The 24,921-nt window shown below is 48.3% G+C and overlaps 1 protein-coding gene across 2 annotated transcripts in view; it reads left to right on the top strand.

Annotated features, from left to right (window-relative positions):
- WIPF3 (WAS/WASL interacting protein family member 3) overlaps positions 1-24,921 on the top strand; it is a 353,481-nt gene that overhangs the window by 315,023 nt on the left and 13,537 nt on the right. For both annotated transcript variants that reach the window (XM_069648925.1, XM_069648926.1), the window contains 2 exons: positions 4,500-4,661; positions 19,416-20,135. In XM_069648925.1, coding sequence (XP_069505026.1) covers positions 4,500-4,661; positions 19,416-20,135 — 882 coding nt within the window. The remainder of the gene's footprint in view (positions 1-4,499; positions 4,662-19,415; positions 20,136-24,921) is intronic.

Genomic DNA, 24,921 nt, shown 5'->3' with positions numbered 1-24,921 from the left:
AGAATGAATACAGACAAAGATTTAATAACACTTTTAATGTGAAAGATGTGATGTTGTCTGTAGGGGATTCAGTGTTGATTAAAAATCCACACTTTGATGTCAAATGTACAGAAAGTATGTTTATAGGTCCAAGAAGAGTGAAAGCTATACGAGGCAATGTGGGCATACTTGAGGGGGGTGAATGCTGGTCAAAGTCTAGACTGGTCAAAAGCACATCCAATCCTGACTGTGAAAGTGTGATGAGAGACAATCTGGATTGTGAAAACCAAGAAGAACAGGAGGAAAAGGTATCACAATCGGACAATGGGACTTCAGAAGACACAGAATCCAGTGTTGAAACACAATGCAAAAGGGCAAAGAACTACCAGATCGCTTCAAGGACTACTATCTTGAATAGTTATAGTAAAGTGTTTGTTCATGTGTAAGGAGGGAGGTGTGTTAGGTTTGTAAGTTACCCATGTTGTCCAATTCCCTGTACATCAATGTTCAAAGTGATGTATACACATTCTGAGAATCCCCAACTACTATGATTCCATCAGAATGTGTATACAGAATGTTATGTTTGAAATAGGCAGTTGATCCCAGCATCTAATCCCTTAGGTGCGTCTCCTGCCTCCTGTGATCATACTTTCAATAAATACTTATTTGATCCTTATTCGGCGTCGTACCTCTCTTAACAGAGGGCTCCTTAAATAGGGAAAAAGAGCAGCAACCAGGAAGGCACCAGGTGGGCGGGGCTTGCAAGTGAGAAAAAGAGCAGCAACTGGTAAGGCACCATGTTGGCAGGGCTTGCTAAATTGGGAAAAAGAGCAGCAAACTGGAAGGTGCCAGGTGGGCGTGGCTTAGGTCAGGTGACCTAGATCCACTTGTACCTGCTCCCCATCTGCAAAGGAAAAGAGGCTGGAGGGCTCCTTTAGTAGGGAAAAAGAGCGGCAACCAGGAAGGCACCAGGTGGGCAGGGCTTGCTAAGTGGGGGAAAAGAGCAGCAACCTGGAAGGCGCCAGGTGGGCGGGGCTTGCTAAGTGGGGGAAAAGAGCAGCAACCTGGTAGGCGCCAGGTGGGCGGGGCTTCCTAAGTGGGTCAAAAGAGCAGCAACATGGAAGGCACCAGGTGGACGGGGCTCAGGCCAGGTGACCTAGATCCACTTGCACCTGCTCCCCATCTGCAAAGGAAAAGAGGCTGGAAGGGTCCTTAAGTAGGGAAAAAGAGCGGCAACCAGGAAGGCACCAGGTGGACGGGGCTCAGGCCAGGTGACCTAGATCCACTTGCACCTGCTCCCCATCTGCAAAGGAAAAGAGGCTGGAAGGGTCCTTAAGTAGGGAAAAAGAGCGGCAACCAGGAAGGCACCAGGTGGGCGGATCTTGCTGAGTGGGGAAAAAGAGCATCAACCTGATGTCGCCAGGGGAGTGGGGCTTAGGCCAGGTGACCTAGATCCACTTGCTACCCATCTGCAAAAGAAAAAAAGGATGTTCCTGCGATCACAGTGGCAGGGACCGTAGCCTCTCCAATATGGCTAATGCCCAACAGCTCCAACTTGATACCTCTATCTCTCACAACGCACTAGTCAATCTACATAACCTTCCAACCCACACCCAAGACAACTCGCTCCATCGTGAAGTCCTACCTTCTTCTCTGGTCTCCCCAGATCCCACAATCGCCTTCTCCCCCTTCTGACCACTCTCTCATTCGCTTCACCTACTTTACTCCTCAGCTGCTCTCCCATCTCCCTGACTCATCTATCACCAATCATAAACCAATGGACCCCTACCTCAACCAAGTCAACATCTTGCTTCAAGCTCTCTCTCCTCCAAATTCTCAGTACATTGAACCCAACATTACTGAATTACACTCTGCACTGTCCGCAGAGGGATCCAGTGAAAATGCTGGCAGCAAAAATGTAGTGAGTGAAAAGGTTGCAGTTAAAATACCTCTGCAGTGAAAAGGTTGCAAAGCAAAAGTAGGTAAAGCAATGCAGCTGAAAAGATGTAGTGCTGATAGGGTAAGTGTTAGGGTTAAGGAGGGTTGTGTGGGCTTGTGATTGCCTGGTTTAGGTTAAGGGGTTAGGGTTCGAATAAATATTCTGGTTAGTATTAGGGTAAGACTTAGGGTCAGGTTGGTTGCTGCAGGGCTGGTGATGTTGGGTTCTGGTTAGTCGTTATGGTAGATTGTGTCTGTGTCAGTGGTAGGGTATGGGTTATGGTAAGACTAGGGCTAATAGATTCATTGTTTGGGTAAGTGTTTAAGAAAGGGATAGGGGAGTTTGGGAGGGCTGGTGATGTTGGCGTAGGATAGGGGTTAGGCTAAACCTAGTGGTTAGAGCGGCGTAAGCCTTAGGGTTAGTGTTGGAGTTACAGTTAGGGTTACGGTAAGGCTATGGTTAGGATTAGAGCATGGGTTTGGGTTGGGCAAGGGCTATGTCATGTGTTGCGAGCTGGTGATGGGGTTGGAGTTAGGTTCACTGATCATTTTCTATTGATTTTGTATTGAGCAACAGGCAAATAAAATGCTTTAGCGCGCTGAAGAATTGGTGTTCTGTAAGAGTTCATGGTAGTCATTTGAGTGAGGGGAAGGTTTAGGAACGGATTTAGGATGATTGTGGGGGTTTTATTAATGGTTTGGGTTATTGTTGGGGTTACAGTCTTGTACTTCTGTGCATTTAAAAATATTTTTTTGGCAACGTTATTACTGCCAACATTTTCAGACTTTGCATTGATTGTATTGAATGACTACATTTTTTTCAAGGACTTTTTGGCTTCCTGTGACTACATTTTTCTAGGGGGGGCATTTTCACATAGAACCTCCACAGGGTCAGACTGGGGCATACAATTGGCTTGCGCCACAATAATAAACTGGCCCGCAGTCGCAAATCGCAGTTCAGTCTTTTTCTGATAGACTGTTTGAGTAGGGCAAACGGGGGAGTCTGTTGATAAAATGTGTTGTAAATTGTGCTTTTTAAAGAATTTTTGTTCAGTCACACTGGTCAAAACGACTAGCTGCACCATGAATAGCTGTCCCGTTATAGCAAGTTGGGCCTGCACTGTGGGCATTGTCCTATTTGCCAATAGGCCAGTCTAAGCCAGGCTGGCTACCCCTTTCAATGATCGTTACCCTGCCTGCTCCTTCACCCCATTTTGATACATTTGAATATCCCCTTTTGTGAGTTGTGTGTTCCTATGATGCGTTCTGCAAAGTGGGGTCTATTGGTTTGTACCACCTCCACCCCGGCCAATTCAAAGTTGTTGGTAGTAGGCGTATTTGTCATCCTCACAATATTATTTTCTGCAGATTTGCTGCATTGTAGTTGGTTATTTATAACGCGCTTAATACCCAGAGGTTTCTAAGTGCAGACCCGGGGATCGAACCTGTGTTGCTCCGGGTCGTCTTGCTTCCAAGGCGAGCGCGTTGCCCCAGGGCTATTCTCCCGAGACGGCATCCTTCTGTTGGTTCTCTTAAGGTTGCTGATGTTGTGGGTGCACTATCTCACAGAATGCTTGTTCTGGGAGCCTTTGAAAGGGTTACACAGGGTGAGCATGACAAGGGCTCGTATTATCCATTTGTGGAGTGTGCAGAGTCTGTCTTCAGTGTTTCCGGGGTACCATGTAGGCTTTCTGGGGTACCATGTAGGCAAAAGAGGTTTCGAGGCATGTAGTGCTATGTAGAGGTCTTTCAAGCTGATTGTTTTCCTGGGTATGGTGACTGGGTCATTGACACCCTTAGGTAAGGAGAGGGCAAGCATGAGTAAGGTGAAAAGTATAGGCAGGTGATCGCCGTAGGGGAGGTGGGTGAGGGAGGGCTACTGTCATCAGCGTCTTGTGTTGCAAACAGTTCTCCACAATATATTTCTGACTGTCGGGGAGGGTCCCTTTACTACAGTAAAAAGACATAGTTAACATAAGACGGACTGCTCTATTTGCCTCTGTGTCACCCATGCCCAGAAATCCACTCCCTGCCTTCAGAGATGACAGAACATGTGGGCCAGTCTAGTATGGGACAAGAATCCACAGACTCGTGCTGAGGGGTGGCTCGGGGTGATGGGTGATTGCTTCCAGTTAAATTGCACATGCAAATCTATGTTGTCTGTTTTCTTCGGAAACATATGTGTCCAAGCTCCAGCTCTACTAAAAAAAGTGAGCTATGCTCTGGAACTTGGAAGGAACCCGCAACCATCACATCTATAGTTGTTCGATACCCCTATATTCCATCTGTCTTCCAAAGATGGTGGATGCTTCTCAGTAGCTGCTTCCACCTTCTGGAACACCCTCCCTTCCACATAGTATCTTATTGCGTCTTAAGGCCCACCTAAGACACATTAAGAGACTGGTTGATCTAATGTGATGAAGCATGGACTTCCCGCTTGCAATCAGTGTAACGCGGCCAACCCGGCAATCCCTGTAATGCGATTGTATCAGAGTAGCGCCAAGAGGAGTGCTATGGTAGTGTGTGGTTTAGAAACATTCCCAGTATTCATATGTATTCTTTTGGTCATGTTTTTGTTACAGGCTCTAAAGCAGCCACTAAGGAAGTTGGCGGGACAGGAAATACGAGAAATGGTGGCCCAGCAAGTGCTAACGGCGCTGGTAGTGGGAGCGCCCCTCAGCTTGGTGGGCTATTTGCTGGGGGATTCCCTGCTCTGAAACCCGCTGGCAACAGGGATGGCACAGGTAAGAGTCACTATATAATGTACATGGACTAGCGGCTCAGCCGTAGAACATAGCAATAGAGACGGCCCCCTTCTGGGTCCGGCGGTATCTCTTCTGCTGCTACCATCGGGTTGCTGCCAGACTCTGAATAATTTACCGGCGCCTGATTACAACCCCGACAGTCCGAAAAAGTCAGGCGCCGGTAAATTGTAATTCCTCATTCCCATATAGTTGTTAACGGTGCCGGTGCTTCCGTGACGGTCTACCTACCATGAACGCTGCGCCCGGCAGCCTCTGGCAGGCAGACCTGTAGTATGCCGGTGCGGAAACAACGGTGCCGGTAAGCTTACCAGCACTGCTGTTTCCGGAGCGACATACTTATAATGAAGCTGTAGGTCTGAAACCGGCTCCAGTGATAAAGGCCTTTGTTATAGATAGTGTGGAGCAACAGATCACAGTCATCATTTCATAGAGTAAACAGATCAGAAGGTCAGAGGGAGAGGGCTATGACTCGTAAACGTCTTTGAACTGAATATATGTACTAACAGGTTAGAAAGATGCCAATGGAGGGTTTATCTGTCTGGGTTTGAAAGTCTCTAATCAGAAACAACAACTTTTTTATTTTTCTCCAACACGCCGATCACAAAACGTCTTCTCAGGCACTGAGGGAAGAAATGCATTCTGGAATTTAATCACCAAGGAATATGGCAGAATGTTTGGGTCGCCGTGTCTTCTTGGAGTATTTCTCTATCCCTACTTTCCCTTTTGTTGAGATCCCATCTTTTGTGTGTTAGGATCTCTTTCTACCCTCATAGCAATCACCTCTTCCTGTGTGTGTTGGGGTTTCTTTCTCTCCCCGAATAATCCCTCTCTACCTATTTTTTTGCCCGCTCCCCCCCACATAAAGACCCTCTCTCCCATTGTAGGCATCCCTTTGTCTCCCACACACTATGTTAGGGACCTTTCTCTCTGTGTAGTGTCCACCTCCTTATGTTGAGAGGGGCCTTCTTCTCCTGGTAGCATTCAGCTCCCTATGTTAGGGGCCTTATTCTCTGTAGTATCCCACTCCCCATGTATTAAGGGTATATTCTCCCTCTAGAATGGCATTCCCTATCTTAGGGGTTCTTTCTCTACCTAGAGCATTTTTACTCCCTATATTAGAGGTCCTTTCGCTTGCTGTGCATCTCACTCCCTATGTTAGGGGACCTCTTTCCCTGTAGCATCCCACTCCTTATGTTAGAGGTCCTCTTTCCTTGTAGCATCCCACTCCCTATGTTAGGGGTCATCTTTCCCTGTAGCATCCCACTCCCTATGTTAGGGGTCATCTTTCCCTGTAGCATCCCACTCCCTATGTTAGGGGTCATCTTTCCCTGTAGCATCCCACTCCCTATGTTAGGGGTCATCTTTCCCTGTAGAATCCCACTCCCTATGTTAGGGGTCCTCTTTCCCTGAAGTATCCCACTCCCTATGTTGGGGGTCCTCTTTCCCTGTAGTATCCCACTCCCTATGTTGGGGGTCCTCTTTCCCTGTAGCATCCCACTCCCTATGTTAGGGGTCCTCTTTCCCTGTAGTATCCCACTCCCTATGTTGGGGGTCCTTTTTCCCTGTAGCATCCCACTCCCTATGTTAGGGGTCCTCTTTCCCTGTAGTATCCCACTCCCTATGTTGGGGGTCCTCTTTCCCTGTAGCATCCCACTCCCTATGTTAGGGGTCCTCTTTCCCTGTAGCATCCCACTCCCTATGTTGGGGGTCCTCTTTCCCTGTAGCATTCCACTCCCTATGTTAGGGGTCCTCTTTCCCTGTAGCATCCCACTCCCTATGTTGGGGGTCCTCTTTCCCTGTAGCATCCCACTCCCTATGTTAGGGGTCATCTTTCCCTGTAGCATCCCACTCCCTATGTTAGGGGTCCTCTTTTCCTGTAGCATCCCACTCCCTATGTTCGGGGTCCTCTTTTCCTGTAGCATCCCACTCCCTATGTTAGGGGTCCTCTTTCCCTGTAGTATCCCACTCCCTATGTTAGGGGTCCTCTTTCCCTGTAGCATCCCACTCCCTATGTTGGGGGTCCTCTTTCCCTGTAGCATCCCACTCCCTATGTTAGGGGTCATCTTTCCCTGTAGCATCCCACCCCCTATGTTAGGGGTCATCTTTCCCTGTAGCATCCCACTCCCTATGTCAGGGGTCATCTTTCCCTGTAGCATCCCACTCCCTATGTTAGGGCTCCTCTTTCCCTGTAGCATCCCACTCCCTATGTCAGGGGTCATCTTTCCCTGTAGCATCCCACTCCCTATGTCAGGGGTCCTCTTCCCCTGTAGCATCCCACTCCCTATGTCAGGGGTCCTCTTTCCCTGTAGCATCCCACTCCCTATGTTAGGGGTCCTCTTCCCCTGTAGCATCCCACTCCCTATGTTAGGGGTCCTCTTCCCCTGTAGCATCCCACTCCCTATGTTAGGGGTCATCTTTCCCTGTAGCATCCCACTCCCTATGTTAGGGGTCCTCTTCCCTTGTAGCATCCCACTCCCCATGTCAGGGGTCATCTTTCCCTGTAGCATCCCTCTCCCTATGTTAGGGGTCCTCTTCCCCTGTAGCATCCCACTCCCTATGTTAGAGGTCCTTTCTCTCGCTCTGCATCCTACTCCCTATGTTAGGGGTCCTCTTTCCCTGTAGCATCCCACTCCCTATGTCAGGGGTCATCTTTCCCTGTAGCATCCCACTCCCTATGTTAGGGGTCCTCCCCCCCTGTAGCATCCCACTCCCTATGTTAGGGGTCCTCTTTCCTGTAGCTTCCCACTCCCTATGTTAGGGTCATCTTTCCTGTAGCTTCCCACTCCCTATGTTAGGGGTCATCTTTCCTGTAGCTTCCCACTCCCTATGTTAGGGGTCATCTTTCCTGTAGCTTCCCACTCCCTATGTTAGGGGTCATCTTTCCTGTAGCTTCCCACTCCCTATGTTAGGGGTCATCTTTCCTGTAGCTTCCCACTCCCTATGTTATGGGTCATCTTTCCCTGTAGCATCCCACTCCCTATGTTAGGGGTCATCTTTCCCTGTAGTATCCCACTCCATATGCTAGAGGTCCTTTCTCTCGCTGTGCATCCTACCTCCTATGTTAAGGGTCCTCTTTCCCTGTAGCATCCCACTCCCTATGTTAGGGATCCTCTTCCCCTGTAGCATCCCACTCCCTATGTTAGGGGTCATCTTTCCCTGTAGCATCCCACTCCCTATGTCAGGGGTCATCTTTCCCTGTAGCATCCCACTCCCTATGTTAGGGGTCCTCCCCCCTGTAGCATCCCACTCCCTATGTTAGGGGTCCTCTTTCCTGTAGCTTCCCACTCCCTATGTTAGGGTCATCTTTCCTGTAGCTTCCCACTCCCTATGTTAGGGGTCATCTTTCCTGTAGCTTCCCACTCCCTATGTTAGGGGTCATCTTTCCTGTAGCTTCCCACTCCCTATGTTAGGGGTCATCTTTCCTGTAGCTTCCCACTCCCTATGTTAGGGGTCATCTTTCCTGTAGCTTCCCACTCCCTATGTTATGGGTCATCTTTCCCTGTAGCATCCCACTCCCTATGTTAGGGGTCATCTTTCCCTGTAGTATCCCACTCCATATGCTAGAGGTCCTTTCTCTCGCTGTGCATCCTACCTCCTATGTTAAGGGTCCTCTTTCCCTGTAGCATCCCACTCCCTATGTTAGGGATCCTCTTCCCCTGTAGCATCCCACTCCCTATGTTAGGGGTCATCTTTCCCTGTAGCATCCCACTCCCTATGTTAGGGGTCATCTTTCCCTGTAGCATCCCACTCCCTATGTTAGGGGTCATCTTTCCCTGTAGTATCCCACTCCCTATGTTAGGGGTCATCTTTCCCTGTAGTATCCCACTCCATATGCTAGAGGTCCTTTCTCTCGCTGTGCATCCTACCTCCTATGTTAAGGGTCCTCTTTCCCTGTAGCATCCCACTCCCTATGTTAGGGGTCATCTTTCCCTGTAGCATCCCACTCCCTATGTTAGGGATCCTCTTCCCCTGTAGCATCCCACTCCCTATGTTAGGGGTCCTCTTTCCTGTAGCTTCCCACTCCCTATGTTAGGGGTCATCTTTCCTGTAGCTTCCCACTCCCTATGTTAGGGGTCATCTTTCCTGTAGCTTCCCACTCCCTATGTTAGGGGTCATCTTTCCTGTAGCTTCCCACTCCCTATGTTAGGGGTCATCTTTCCCTGTAGCATCCCACTCCCTATGTTAGGGGTCATCTTTCCCTGTAGTATCCCACTCCATATGCTAGAGGTCCTTTCTCTCGCTGTGCATCCTACCTCCTATGTTAAGGGTCCTCTTTCCCTGTAGCATCCCACTCCCTATGTTAGGGATCCTCTTCCCCTGTAGCATCCCACTCCCTATGTTAGGGGTCATCTTTCCCTGTAGCATCCCACTCCCTATGTTAGGGGTCATCTTTCCCTGTAGCATCCCACTCCCTATGTTAGGGGTCATCTTTCCCTGTAGTATCCCACTCCCTATGTTAGGGGTCATCTTTCCCTGTAGTATCCCACTCCATATGCTAGAGGTCCTTTCTCTCGCTGTGCATCCTACCTCCTATGTTAAGGGTCCTCTTTCCCTGTAGCATCCCACTCCCTATGTTAGGGATCCTCTTCCCCTGTAGCATCCCACTCCCTATGTTAGGGGTCATCTTTCCCTGTAGCATCCCACTCCCTATGTTAGGGGTCATCTTTCCCTGTAGCATCCCACTCCCTATGTTAGGGGTCATCTTTCCCTGTAGCATCCCACTCCCTATGTTAGGGGTCATCTTTCCCTGTAGCATCCCACTCCCTATGTTAGGGGTCATCTTTCCCTGTAGCATCCCACTCCCTATGTTAGGGATCCTCTTCCCCTGTAGCATCCCACTCCCTATGTTAGGGGTCCTCTTTCCCTGTAGCATTCCACTCCCTATGTTAGGGGTCATCTTTCCCTGTAGCATCCTACTTCCTATGTTAGGGGTCATCTTCCCCTGTAGCATCCCAGTCCCTATGTTAGGGGTCATCTTTCCCTGTAGCATCCCACTCCCTATGTTAGGGGTCATCTTTCCCTGTAGCATCCCACTCCCTATGTTAGGGGTCATCTTTCCCTGTAGCATCCCACTCCCTATGTTAGGGATCCTCTTCCCCTGTAGCATCCCACTCCCTATGTTAGGGGTCCTCTTTCCCTGTAGCATTCCACTCCCTATGTGAGGGGTCATCTTTCCCTGTAGCATCCTACTTCCTATGTTAGGGGTCATCTTCCCCTGTAGCATCCCAATCCCTATGTTAGGGGTCATCGTTCCCTGTAGCTTCCCACTCCCTATGTTAGGGGTCCTCTTTCCTTGTAGCATCCCACTCCCTATGTTAGGGGTCCTCTTTCCCTGTAGCATCCCACTCCCTATGTTAGGGGTCATCTTTCCCTGTAGTATCCCACTCCATATGCTAGAGGTCCTTTCTCTCGCTGTGCATCCTACCTCCTATGTTAAGGATCCTCTTTCCCTGTAGCATCCCACTCCCTATGTTAGGGGTCATCTTTCCCTGTAGCATCCCACTCCCTATGTTAGGGGTCATCTTTCCCTGTAGCATCCCACTCCCTATGCTAGGGGTCCTCTTTCCCTGTAGCATCCCACTCCCTATGCTAGAGGTCCTTTCTCTCGCTGTGCATCCTACTCCCTATGTTAGGGCTCCTCTTTCCCTGTAGCATTCCACTCCCTATGTTAGGGGTCCTCTTTCCCTGTAGCATCCCACTCCCTATGTTAGGGATCCTCTTCCCCTGTAGCATCCCACTCCCTATGTTAGGGATCCTCTTTCCCTGTAGCATCCCACTCCCTATGTTAGGGATCCTCTTCCCCTGTAGCATCACACTCCCTATGTTAGGGATCCTCTTCCCCTGTAGCATCCCACTCCCTATGTTAGGGATCCTCTTCCCCTGTAGCATCCCACTCCCTATGTTAGGGATCCTCTTCCCCTGTAGCATCCCACTCCCTATGTTAGGGATCCTCTTTCCCTGTAGCATCCCACTCCCTATGTTAGGGATCCTCTTTCCCTGTAGCATCCCACTCCCTATGTTAGGGGTCCTCTTTCCCTGTAGCATCCCACTCCCTATGCTAGGGGTCCTCTTTCCCTGTAGCATCCCACTCCCTATGTTAGGGGTCCTCTTCCCCTGTAGCATCCCAGTCCCTATGTTAGAGGACCCTTCTCCCAGCAACATCCAACTCTCCCATGATAGTGATCATTTGCCTTTCTGCAGTATCACACTCCTTATGATGGGTGTCCTTTCTCTCCCAATGGGCTGCCTCACTCCCTGTGTCCCGGGATCTCTGTGTCGCTCATAGGATGGAGATCTCCACATGTGCTGGGGTCTCCTCCACCGCACCCGTACGATCTCTCTCTCCCTATGCCTGTGTGTTGGGATTTGTCTCCTGCCATAGTACATCTTATCCCCTGTCTGTTACAGGTCCTTCCTCAGTATGTATGAGCTCTTGATCTGTTGACACGCGTAGGGCAGCTATCCGCAAGCATATGAGTTGACTGTGTCACGGCATCAGCTGTGTACATAAAGGAAGTGGTACAAGCTATGCACACCACTTGCAGAGCAACTTCTGGCCATTACAGGTGGCTACCTGTGTCCTTATATTGCCAGTCTGCTGACAGTAACAATGGTGAGGAGAAAAGGGTGGGAAGGCTCCAGATGTCCTCTTTGCTGCAAGCCCTGCTCATGGGCTTCCCATGCCTGCCAGTGACGTTCCTCGTCCTTTAGGTGCAGGGTTTGTCGGAAAGAGACAAGGCACTTCCGGTGGCTTACAGAGGATGGTGGTAGACACCCTCATCCGACTGTAGGGTTGGGAAGCCGCACGGTGCCTTTTGAGTTCTGTATCTCCTGGGTTCTTTGTAAAGTGTCTTGGCTAGTGGTAAGTCACTCCGACTCTCAATTCTGGATTCCGTTAGCATCCCTAGCCCTGCCCAGTATTGCACCATGTTGGACACAGGGGCCAGTCGCTATGCCGCTGCAGATTCCCATGTGCCGCGTGGCCAGGCTGGTCATGTCCCTGTGCTTTTACTCAATGCATCCCATTTCCATACAATGGTCACTGCTCCTCTTGAATTGGACATTCAAGGTGATCTATCGACTTTCAGACTTCCGCAGAGTAACTCACTGGAGTACCTTAAACATTACTCTATATCCCTACATGAGGAGAGACAGACACGACATATCTGAGTACCACAGTGGCAATGATGGAACATTTATCCCAATTAATTTGCCATGGTTTTGAGTTCTATGAATTAAGCACCACAAGCAAGCCAAAGAGCGAACACACGAGCGAATGGAGTCTGAAGCTTGGCTCTTTGCATTGGAGCGCTCTACAGAACACCTAATAAATAAATAGATACATTTGCACAACTTTGCGCTTCAGCTGTGCCCACCTGCCAATACGTGCAAGTTCAAGGGTGAGGAATTCTAGATTGGAGGCCAGCTCATACTGGGCCGGAAATGTCCCTGGACAGAATCCTGCATGCCTGGAAGGTTCAGCACGAGTTTGCAATCCATTTTGTATGGTCGCACATGAAAAAACCCAATAGATGCAAGTTCTGAACAGTACCACTTTCCAGCACATTTTCATTATGCCTTTCCAATAACATATGCCAGCATATAACACTTTCATGCTGGCTGTGCATGTTTTACTGCTGTAAAATGCACCATTTCAACCCCACATTTTAAAACATTTCTTAGGGCGGGGGGGGGTCGATCCTCTAAACCCTCCCTAGATCCTTATTGCTCCCTCGCTATACCCGATCGCTCCCCCTATTTTAGGAGAATATTAACACCCACACACACTGAAAGAAATCACAAGCCACTGGCCTTTGATCATTTATGATGGAGGGACCCCCTTAGATACTCACTGCCCCTGACACCAAAAGCCATCTTTGGGACTGGATGGCACATCACTGCCTGTGATGCTATTGTGTGAAAAGTCACACAATATCGATTTCTCATGTGATACTGCTTTCGGCGAGGTCATTAAGTTTTGGCTCGCCGGCCCAGTGGGTGACAAAAAGTGAATGCTTTGGCCCCACATTCAAAAAGGTTGGACAAGCCTGGACTAAGTTAAACTAAATAAAAGGAGGTCTTCCTAGCCCAGAGGAATGACTCTTTTCCCCTGGACAAAAGTCAGTTCTAGGCTTATTAGTTCCTTTAAGTGCTTGGGGGATGTCTCCCTTCCCCAGCCTTCTTCAGGCTTGCAACACAGTTCAACAGTTGGTGGTGAAATAGCTCCATTCCCCAATTGGCCCTTATCAGACCTCTTCTCTGTCTCTGGGGTCCCCAGCCCTTGTATTTGAAAGCCTGGCTATTTTTCAACAGTCACTATGACAAGGAAGAAGAGTTTGGATACATCTCCAAACTCTGGTGGTTCCCTGACACTGATTGGCAGGCCTGGCCTCCTTTTACCAATTACTTTGACAAAGAAGAGTGGCTGGATGCTCCTCCAAACTGAAGTGTGTCCCTGACCATGGATGGCAGACCTGGTCTTCTCCTACCAGGTACTGTGACGAGGAAGAGTTGCTTAGATGCTCCTCCAAGCTGTGGGTTGGCAGACCTGGTTTCCCCCTACCAGGTACTGTGACAAGGAAGAGTGGCTTGGATGCTTCTCCAAGCTGTGGTGTGTCCCTGACTCTGCTTGACAGACCTGGTCTTCTCCAACCAGGTACTATGACGAAGAAGAGTGGCTTGGATGCTCCTCCAAGCTGTGGGTTAGCAGACCTGGTTTCCTCCTACCAGGTACTGCGACAAAGAAGAGTGGCTTGAATTCTCCGCCAAGCTGTGGTGGGTTCATGATCCTGGTTGGCAGACCTGGTGGTTTCCTCCTTCCTCAGGTCTACTAGTTTCAAACACAGACTTAGTTCGCTCGCCTGCCAAGCTCTGTGTTCCTCTGTATTGTTTTCACAGTTCTTTTTTATGGTCTCTTGATGTCACAGGCAGACTTGGTTTACTCCCCTACCATGTACTGTCTTCACATATATTGCTCTCACAGTTCTCTTTATGATTTCTCTTATGTGACAGACCTGGGTCCCCTTCCCTTTGGGAATTACCACAAAGAAGATTATGCCTTCTTAGCACTTGATATGTCCTTTTCTCAGGAGGGTCCAAGACCCTGTTTTCCTTGTTAACATATCTTGGTAAACTGTCCCTTAAGGTCACATAGGGGCTTTCTTCTTTCCCCCACATCTCATTCATAATGCTTTTCAGGGTTTCATTCACCCTCTGGGGACCCCCAACCAAGGACTCAGCCACCCAGTTACCTCCAGGGACTTGGCTGCAGTCATCGGTTGGTTGCGGGCCTCCCCGTGTTCTTTTCTACTTTGCTGATACTCTGGCGTTCTTGTCAACTTGCAGCAGCGGCTCCCCGTCTCCAGGCACACTTCAGTGTCTCCCTCTTCGCCGGACCACGTGTTCCTGTTGGGCTGCGCTGCTCGCACTTCCCACAGCCAGCCTCTTGGTTTTTTAGCAGTTCCGGTGGCGACAGAGCCTTGAGCGTCTCTGCGCCTGGGTCGGCCGTTGCTGGCCTTCTCTGCGAGCCTCTGTCCCTCTCCTGGTTTCTCTCCGTAGCATCTGACAATCGGGTCAGTCCGTTTTCAGTCTTTATGCTACTAACCAGTAAGTCTGTGACTGAAGACTAGACCATTCAGATAGATTCCTCTGAGTGATCCTCGTGGCTCTGCGACTCTTCCTCGTCACAATGAATTGCTTCAGGTCTTCATTGTATTCATCCCTATTCTTCCTCGTCTCCGTCCTTCCCACTTCTTGCATACTACAGAAGTGTATAGGATAGGAGGGTAGGGATGAGGAGAGTGGGGGTGAAGGAGAGGTGGGGGTATAAAATGGATACTGCGTTCTCCCACTATAGTCGTCACTGGTCCCATAGGGGGTTTGAGATCCACCCACTGAGTACAACCCCCAGTGGGGACCATGGGGTAGCAGCCTCTCCTCCCTGGCCTCATGGGGAAGGGCTCCCCCTACATCACTGTTATTGGAGCTGAGTGTTTTGTCCAAAATTAAGAGGTAACATGTCACCCCATTAAAATAACATTTTCAGGCACCAGATTTCTCTGATCTTCACTGTGTCTGCTGCATTTCTCCTACACTCAATCTCTTGAGTGTCTATCGACCCACCACCTTGCGGACAGTGGGGCAGACACTGCGACTGAAAAGAGCAGTTGACAGGGCAACCTTTGTCGATAAATGTTGTGTGGTGCTGTAGGCCCCGTGGAACTAAATAGATATCTTGTTTCCATGGCATATGTTTTGCCTCCACAATCCGTAGTTTTTCTGTTCAGGCAACACATGAAATGCTTATCCTTGCTGGTTGCCTGCAGCCAATACAAGGTGATCTTCCTGCATTGAAACATGTGGGCCTTGGCAAAGGCCGGGAAAGCAAGGCCACGAAAAGGTAGTCCATTATCACGTTTCAGAGACAGTGGCACTCCATATTTGGAGCAAATTCAGTCTAGTATTAGTTTGATCAACTGTTCTGCCTGAGCAGGTGCAAGCTCCACTTCAGGAAGTTGTATATGATCGTAATTCATTACCAAAATATGACCACCTGCCATTAATGCACATAAGTTTTCTCTAATTGCCGGGTTTGTCATGCATGGGCATGGTGCCATGGGTTTGGTTGGTTTTATGTGTCGATTGACACCATGTGCCATACACCACATAAGAGTTCACGTAGGGTTTACTTCCTGTAAACCAGATCTCCTTCCCCCATCTGGCTTCAATTTGGCCTGGGTGGGGATTTGGTGCCCAATATGTCCTACCCAACAGTTGCCCATTGCAAAGAGACTGGAACGATCTGACAGTGATCACGAAGGAGCAGCACGCCGCAAGTTGCAGAGAGTTTGCCATCAACCCCTCATGATTATTAATCCACAGTTTGCCCCACAGTTACGTCAACGGTTGCTTCATTATGACGTCAACCACCATCTGCCGACCAGAATCCTGCGCATGTGCTTCCAGCTCATATCTCACGGTCAGCGCTTTGGGGATTGGATGTGCTGCCAAAAAGGATTTATAGGTCTTCAGTATCACTGCCGATTAATTGACTGCACCTTTGTTGAGAGAAGTTATCAGCACGATTCTTGGCCAAACATCAAATAACCGTCAAATAACAACAGGCAGAAAGAGGGGAAGGTCAATATTCCATCGCTCAGTCTTGGCTGGTGACCTAGAATGAGTTACTTTGAACTCCAGAGGTTTGTGACATGAAATCACTTCAAAGGACACCTCTCTGAGTATCTGTCTAAGAATAACACTGCTCAGGTGATGTCAGCGCTCAGGTTCTTAAGACTCATTGTGCTCCTTGGGATCGGTCCTCACCTGAGCGAGACGCAAGATCCAAGAGATTTGCATTCAATACCAATTGGGAATGGATGAGCAGGTGGAAATAGTGAGCAGTGGATGAGCTCCTCAGGTCGGGCTGCACTGCCTGATATGCACCCCTGTCCATTCCCGCTCCTTGGATGTCTTTCTGAGCTCATGTAAGGGTTTGATGCGATTGTGGCAAAACCTGGGAGGGTTGATCCACAATTGTTAACAAAGCCAGGAGAACTTCATAAATCGGACTGCTTGGACCTGGCAGGGGGGTGGAGCCATACAGACACCTTGGACCACACATTTCTCATTGATCATTGGACGACCCACCCTCTTTCACATCTAGGTGGGAGTGATTGTGCTCTACAGCGGCGGCATGAAACAGGATGTTGCCACTGATGTCAATGACGCCAGCAAGTTCCTATTCAACCGCTCTGTCAGGCTCTTACAACACTTAGAAGTGGGAAGAGTTCTGCATGAGGCGCTATACGTAAAACCAACAATTTCACTGTGCAGTGTCTTTCTCTCCACAAGATCCCTCTCACCTTGTGTGTTGGGTTCTCTCTCTTTGTAGTTTGGGCTATTAGTGTTGCTTGCGACACCCACAAACCAAAACGATTGAATTAGAGTACAGATATGGAGGAATGGCAGACAGGAGGGACACACAGCTTGTAGGTGTTGTTTGGCTATGTGCCCATCCATTGCCGGCCCATCAACATGCTAATCCCTATGGACATTCCCACCCATTCCTGGCTCTGGCTGCTCAAAACACCTCCTCATGGGAACACTTTGAGCTAATTTTAATCAAGGTTTACCATCAAACCATGCCTTTGAAGTGCCTGCCAGAGTTTTTTCATAGCAGTCTTCTGAGAGTTAATGACTTAATTGGAGTTGTAATCGCGATACTGGTGTAATAAAAATGTTTTTCCAGGACTGCCATCAGCCAATCCTTTTCCCATGCCTGCACAGAAGCCCAAACTGTTGGTATTGCCAATCCTTGTTCCCTAAGGACCCTCCCTCATCAAGGATTCCTGGCACCCCATGTTTTGCTGCCCACTCCCCATTATCCCTGCCACCCCACCCACTACCATTAGTACTCTTCTTTCCCTATATGTTGGTGTCTTTTTCTCTCCCTGCTGCAGGGATTTTCGCTCTTGTGTGTGGAGGTTCTTCTCTCTCTCCCTATAGGTCCTCTCTCTCCTTGTTGCTGATATGACGTCACCCTTCTTCATGTGTGTCTCTTTCTACACTATGTTGAATTTCTTGCTTGTTACGAGTTTGCCTGGTGTTGGGAGAACCACCTTGTTTGGGGTGGAGGTATTTTCCTCCATTACCCCAGACTATATTGCATTATGTGGCAATTATCGAATGCGGTAATGAGGGGATTACTTACCCGTCATCTTCATTACTCCTAGTCCTGCTCTTCCTCGTTACAGTACTTACATGTGAGATACCCACCACCTCCAGGATTCCCTTCTTTATTTCTAAACTCCGTCGGTCCCGGTCCCTTGCTGAGGGATATCCGCAGTGCCCACCCGGCTGGCCACAGTAAAGTACATGGTGGACATTTCTAGCACGCAAAAACAGGCCGCATCTAGTGCAGTTCCTAGTGATTGCATCGAATGCAAAAGCTTTGAATGCAAATCCATCGGAAAAAAAATGCACTGATAAAATTCATTTAAATTTTTTTTTTATGGGGGGTCCCCCCACAGCCCCTGTTTTTTTACCCCCAAAAGCCATTATAGTAAAAAGAAAACCTTAACAAAAAAATGCATTTTTTCGATGTTTTTTTTTCTCCGAAACTATGTATCCGATGCAATGCCTGGATACCATCTAGTGCATTTAATTTTGAAACTCTGAATTTGACGGTGCAGTAAAAGTGGCAGTTATCCTGTTGCTGCCCCTTTTTTATTGCGCTGCCGAACGCTAAATGAAGCAGAGGTTACAGAGCAGTAAAATGTAGCTAACAGTCCAACAATTTCCTTCCCAATCCAACTGCCCCCTCTAGTGATATTTTAGTTGAGTAGCAGCTCATTTTTATCTCGGCATTACATGATGTGCAAAACTATAGCTAATATGGCTACTGTACCGCCATCTTAGTTCCATAGTCAACATGAACTTGCGTGGTGAGCACTGGCTTTGCTGGCTGGGAGAAGGGATGGGTGGCTGCCTTGCGTCATGGTACCGTGTGTTGTAGAGTTCCTGAAGTAAGGTAACGGTATTTCGTAATGTACATGAAGGAATATCCCAGTCGGACGTCAGACTGTGGATATCAGGTAATATGTCCCCATACATAATGTCGCAGGGAAAAGCCATTGGCAACATTATATATGGTGACATTATGGATGGGGACGGGTTGCGGGGAGGTCCCCTGCTCACCTTGTTAAAAAAAAATTATAATAATTGGGGGTTGCGGGATGTAATAATGTCTCTGCAAAAACGGTGACTTTTTTGTCAGGAGACATTTTTGCGGGGACATGATTACATGGAACCACAGTGTGATGTCAGGTTCCTGGTGTGATGTTCCTGCCTGATGTCAAGTTGTTGATCAGACACGGAAACGTCATCTTGTGTTTAATTCATAGAAAAAGATACATTTTGGCCCGTGCCCCAGTAAAAGTGGCCTATCATTGGTTTTTCATATAACTATTAGTTTCTGATGGGTGGAAACGGAGGGGCCAATCGGGTGACGATCCCTTGCGCTGCGACTGATTATCCAAGATACTTCAAAAGAGATTAAAAGGGCAATGTGGTCTTTTGGAGCGATGGCACACTCTAAAGGTAAGTCCCTGAAGTGACGTAGCCTCAGAGTTCCTGGTGTGATGTCACACCCTAGTTTCAGGGTCCTGGAGTGCTGTCAGCCTTCTGTAAAGTTCATGGAGGGATGTCTTTGTCTGATGTCAGTTCCTAGAATGATGCCACAGTGTGCTCACAGGTTCAGGAAGTGATGCAACAGTGTGCTCACAGGCTCAGGAAGTGATGTCACAGTCGGATGCTAGTTTACTGGTGTGATGTCATTCAGCCTCATTACAAGTGTGCAGGTCTGGAAAAAATGCTGATAATTCCGGCTCTAGCATTTTCTCCGGACCAGCACACTTTAATTGTGCTGGGGCGCACCACTGATCTCCCGGCAGGCCTGCCCTGCTAGTAGGTCAGGCCCCTACTCGCAAAGAAATGCCACAATTACTGGTGCTGGTAGTACCGGGATATGGGGCGGCAGAGATGGTAAGGGCAGTTTCCCGGTTTCTTGCCGGAATTACCGGCGGGACACCAGGTCTGATTTCTGTCTGAATCTAGAATGTGGCATCTGTTCTGGAACCCGGATTCAGGCTCTGCTCTTGCAGATAGAGTAGGGCCTTGGTAGTTTTTCTTTCCCTCCGTGGGTCTCATCTGTATATGTCTTTTGTTTTTCAGTTGGTAAAACAGCCATCCAGACTGGCCGAGCAAGGACACCCACCCCAAAGTTCCCAGATCCTGTCGTGGTCAATGCAAACGAGGGTGTTGGTTCTGTTCTGATACCACCTGATACCACACGGCATGCCACACCTCCAGAGCCCCCAAGCATCACATCCAGATCTGTACCGCCTCGGCCCAGCATACCTGCCCCACCTCTGCCCCCACCTCAGACAAACGCAGGCAAACTCTCCATGGCCTCTCAGCCTCCTCCACCCCCACCCCTTTTTTTAGAGAGACCCATGCAGGTGATATCACAGGCTCCAGTGGCCCCACCTCCCCCACAGCCAGGTGCCCCTCCTTTCTTGCCCCCACCGTTGCCCCCACAAATGGAAAGGCCTGCAAAGTTCCCTACCACCCCTTCACATCCTCCTCCTCCCCCACCACCCGGATCCCACAACCCCTCCTATCTCAATTCTGGAAGGGCAACACCGCCCTCTTTGGGCCCTCCCCCACCATTGCCGGATTTCAGGGATTACCCCCCATCGGGCCCTCCACCACTACCACCACCTTATTCAGGCCGTAAACTGTCATCGCCATGCCTACCTACTCCCAATTTTGCTGGGCAAATTGAGAGCAACACCCCACCTTATCCACCCCGTCCGAGGTCCCCAAAACCTGGCACACAGACTGCAACTGGATCAACAACAGCATACCAGCGGAGCCCCGCCAAGCCGACAGGTGAGACTCTCTCCTTGCACTGAGGATTGGAGTGGGTTGCTTTAAAAGTATGTTGACTAGTCGGGGCACATGTCCTCAAAATAAAGGGGTGGGGGGCTCATTAGCATAGACAACAGGAATTGATGTCAGGAAGTGACATCACAGGCAGTGACATCTGTCTCTCTTTCTGTGCCTAATATTGATTGATGTGTTTTAGTTATGAGGTAATGAACTGGATCTAAAGTGATCTGGATCCAAGCCTGTGCTTTCACTTGCCTTAAGGCATAAGGACAAAGAGGGAGGAACAGAACAGCCAGAGAAAATATTGGATCTACAGATTTATTTAGACAGCAAAAGGAAATTGCAACCTTCTAGAAAAAATAAAATAAACCGCCGTCTGGGCAATAGAGTAGGACGTTGCTAAATTTAAAAGTATCCCCCCCCTTCTCACAGTCTCCCTCTCCAAGTTCCTTCCTGCAGCCTCAAACACCCCCAAGAAATAAGAATTTAAGGACGAGGGAGGAGAAATCCAGTGGGAGGCAGGGTTACCTGTACAACAAAAGATAAGCACTCTCTCAACAAATGGATAGATCAAAAAACATGTGTCTGGATGAGTGAAACAAAGAATAGGTATGTGGATGGGTGAAACTATAAACAGGTGTATGGATGGGTGAAACTATAAACAGGTGATGGATGGGTGAAACTATAAACAGGTGTATGGATGGGTGAAACTAAAAACAGGTGTATGGATGGGTGAAACTATAAACAGGTGTATGGATGGGTGAAACTACAAACAGGTGTATGGATGGGTGAAACTATAAACAGGTGTATGGATGGGTGAAACTACAAACAGGTGTATGGATGGGTGAAACTACAAACAGGTGTATGGATGGGTGAAACTATAAACAGGTGTATGGATGGGTGAAACTACAAACAGGTGTATGGATGGGTGAAACTATAAACAGGTGTATGGATGGGTGAAACTACAAACAGGTGTATGGATGGGTGAAACTATAAACAGGTGTATGGATGGGTGAAACTATAAACAGGTGTATGGATGGGTGAAACAAGAACAGGTGTATGGATGGGTGAAACAAAAACAGGTGTCTGGATGGGTGAAACAAAAGATAGGTGTCCTGAGTCCAAAAAGCCCAGGTCCTAGTCTAGAATGCAAGGTTTCTGGGGTAAATACCCCAGGAAATGGTCCACAAAAGCTATTTGCAGTCTCAGGGAAATAAAGTATCCCTTTCATCATGATAGGGTCTGGTCCTTGGAGATCCTGGTCGTAGTTCTGCATCTGTGTCCTGACACATCTCCTCCTGGGTCTGTCAATAGCCTCTAGTGGGTGTTGCACCCCTTACGTCCTCATGAGTCTGGAATGGCTGAGTAGTTCTCTCTTCTGCCCTAGTGGTCTGCTTTGGACCCGGTTGGACTGACTATGACAACTTGAAAAAGAGAAGGAATGGTAACGGCAACGAACATCATAGATTGAAAAGGAAAGAGCGCAGATGTGGAGAGGTTTTGGTGAACAGGGTCTTTACATGCCATTTTGCAGCAGTTTGTCGAAGAAAGAAAATGGTATTGTACGTTTAAGAGGAGGGCAGTTCTGATGAAGAACGTGTGATGGTGATCACAAACCACCCGGAAGACCGCTCTGACTTAAGATGTCCAAGCTGCACAGTGCAAATCAATCACATCCCAGTAAAGGTTAAGGTGGACAGTTGTTTGCCTCTCCCGAACATCTCTGAACAGAAGTGGGAAAATATGAGCAGCACAGGCCTCCCTGAAAAACCTCAGAAGTCGAACATCATAGATACTGTAGGACATGAATGATTACGCATTAATATCATGGAACTGTTTCAAACATTGCTGGAATGTAAGAACAGAATGGCAGTGACAAAAGTGTACATAGCGAAAAAGGGGGTAGAACTCCTTGGATGGAAAGACCAAGCAGCGTTGGGTTATGTTTGGGCCCGAGGTTGACCAGTGCTGTACGTCATGGACCGGCTCACAGAAGAGTAACTATTCCCAGAGGTGTTTAGTGAATAAATAGGCTGTTAGAGAGGATATGCTCATAAAATCGCGTTGAAGACTGGAGCCAAACTAGTCAGTTACAAAGTAAGAAGTATTCCCCTTGAGATGAGTGCAAAGGCAGAAAAGGAACTAGAGCAGCTGGTTAAGCAAGAAATCATTGAACCTATTGAGTCGGTGGAGTGGGTGACCTCCCCATAGTAGTTGCACAAAAGAAGAACGGCAAGATAAGGGTATGCGTAGAATTGAGGCACTCAAATAAGTATATAGTAGTAGATAAGTAACCAATGCCTGTTATTGCAGAAATGCTCAATTCTGTCCACGGTGCCGATATAGTCACCACCTTGGGCTTATCTCACACTTACCACCAGATCTCACTCACTGACCAGAGTAGGTCTCTCACATCATTCCTCACACAATTTGGACTTTATCATTATCAAAGCATGCTGTTAGGCTTAGCATCTGCAGCTGCAGTTTTCCAGTGTGTAATGAGTCATGCCGTGTAAGGTCTCCGAGGAATGATGGTCTACCAAAATGACATCCTGATATTTAGGAAGGCATGAGAGCACAGTGCCAGACTGCATGCAGTGTTCAGCAAGTTCAAAACCAACATTTTAAAGAATTGAGCCAGCAAATGCAAGTTCAGAGCACAGGAAGTAGAATAGTTTGGTCACACGATTAGAAGGGAGGGTTATAAACATCAAGAATGCCCATAGTCCTGTAAACAAGGATGAAGTACAGGCATTCCTTGGGATGACTGAGTTCTACAGCAAGCTCATAAAGAACTTCACAGAAGTAAGCTATACTATCAGCAATTTACTGAAGAAAGACACTGTTTTTACATGGTGTGGTAACTGTGAAGAAGCAGCTAATGCAATTAAGGATGGAATTTGTGGAGCAAAGAGCTTAGGGGATATGATGTGGAGAAGCCTGCCGGCATCCCAGTGAATGCAAGTCTGGAGGGCAGTTTGTGTGCTATGCATCAGGATCAATTACTACGTCTGAATCCAGGCCTTTCATTATAGAGAGGGAACTGCTAGCGTGTGTGTGGGGTGTAGAGTATTTTAGGAAATTAATTTGGGGGTAAACCTTTACTATTGTCCCAAGTCACACGCCCCTACTGAAGGGAATCGTAGTGAGGGGCATGTCGGGAGCGACACCAAGAGTTGCGCAACTGAGTCTACGTTTGCAAGAGTATGATTTCAATTTAGAGTATGTACCAGGGGTGCACAACAGGGTAGAACATATCTTATTGTTAGGAAAGTTTATCTTTTTGCAACTGTCCCTCCACAGTTTCCTATAGCACCCAAATCTGTGTGCTCTATTTTTAACACTGTCTTAGACTTTTTGAAGGGAAGTAAAACCTTCAGCTACACTTCCCCTGCCTTTTGCTCACATATTATGGGGAAACTGATCAGTCGTTCAGACTACCTGTACTGGGAAACAGTGTGTTCCTTTTGAATTCTTGTAATTCGAACATTGCGCACAACATCTTACAATGCATTACAAGGGGGATACTTTTGTATCACCCTAGATCTATACACAGATGTTTTTTGGTTACTTTTATATGTGCCCAAAGACATGCTGGTGGCAACAGTTACATTTTTACCCTTTTTGAATTTCTTTTGGTGTGCTCATTCGCTTTTACCGCGTATGGCTGCTGCACATGGCTAGTGTCCTAAAATGGCAGTGTCATGATATTTAGCTTGTTCTTTTGCCATATTGTAGTTAGGCCTTCTTCCTGCCCTCTCGGGTCAGGAAATCCCTTATCAGATCATGCACTTTCCTGGGAAAGCGTGTGTGTGTGCGTGTGCGTGTGTGTGTGTGTGTGTGTGTGTGTGTGTGTGTGTGTGTGGCCGTCCCCATCCAGGAAGGGGGCTGGAACTATCTATTCTCAGTCCACAAACGTAGTGCCAGAGAGTCTGATACTGGGGGAGATGTGAAACCAGTAGTTGTCCCTGATTAGACAACTACTGGCTGATTGAAAGGTTCCGATCCTTACCATTGGTGGGCTTAGATTTGCGTCCAGCTCAAATCTTGGCTATGAGGAGGACCTCTGCAGCTATTCTTCAGATCCACATTCTAGCAAACAATCCCTTGAAGAAGAGCAGCATGCTGAAGATCTGAAGACTGCTCCTGAAGGGGCCCAGCATCCCTTCCTGTGTCCGGCCGGGTGAAGCCCTGCTACTTTGCCTGATTTCGGAAGACCTTGAGTGGTGCTTTAGCCCTTGGACTACTAACACCAATTGGTCTCAAAGCGTCTCGAGAATCCAGCCCTTTCAAGCCTTCTGAAGTGTCCCTGGACTGCCCAGTGGACTGACCAGCTCTCTCGTTCTCTACCTCACCAAAACCATCGCTGTTCTGAGTTGAAGTCCGGAACATTTGTGATCGCCAGTTTGTACCACTAGTTACCTTCTCTCCGAACACCAGCTTCCTACCTTCAAGGGAACATGTCCTGGAGCAGCTGCTGTGACTTCAAATGGAAGGACACCTGCCGTCAGCTGTGTACAGTGATCGTCGCTGGAACTCATCTTCCTCTATCCATTGAAGTGTCCTGAGGAGGCCTGCATTGTTGGATTCTTCAATCCTTCACCGTCAAAGGTTGCAGCATTACAAGCTGACCAGAAGACTCCTCAAACCTGAAACTCCTGGACACCTCTCCCTAGAACCAATGGTGGAAGATCAAGCCCCAGTGAATCCCGGGTGATCCCCCAGGTGATCCATAAAGACATCTGGGAAAATCTGAGTCACGGCAGAAAGTAAGCATCAGTGTGCC

The sequence above is a fragment of the Ambystoma mexicanum genome, chromosome 2q (genome assembly GCF_040938575.1).
Source record: "Ambystoma mexicanum isolate Mex_15411 chromosome 2q, UKY_AmexF1_1, whole genome shotgun sequence".
NCBI classification, from domain to species: Eukaryota; Metazoa; Chordata; class Amphibia; order Caudata; family Ambystomatidae; genus Ambystoma; species Ambystoma mexicanum.
Note: the sequence above shows the minus strand (reverse complement) of the source record. Positions and strands in the feature narration are given on the sequence as shown.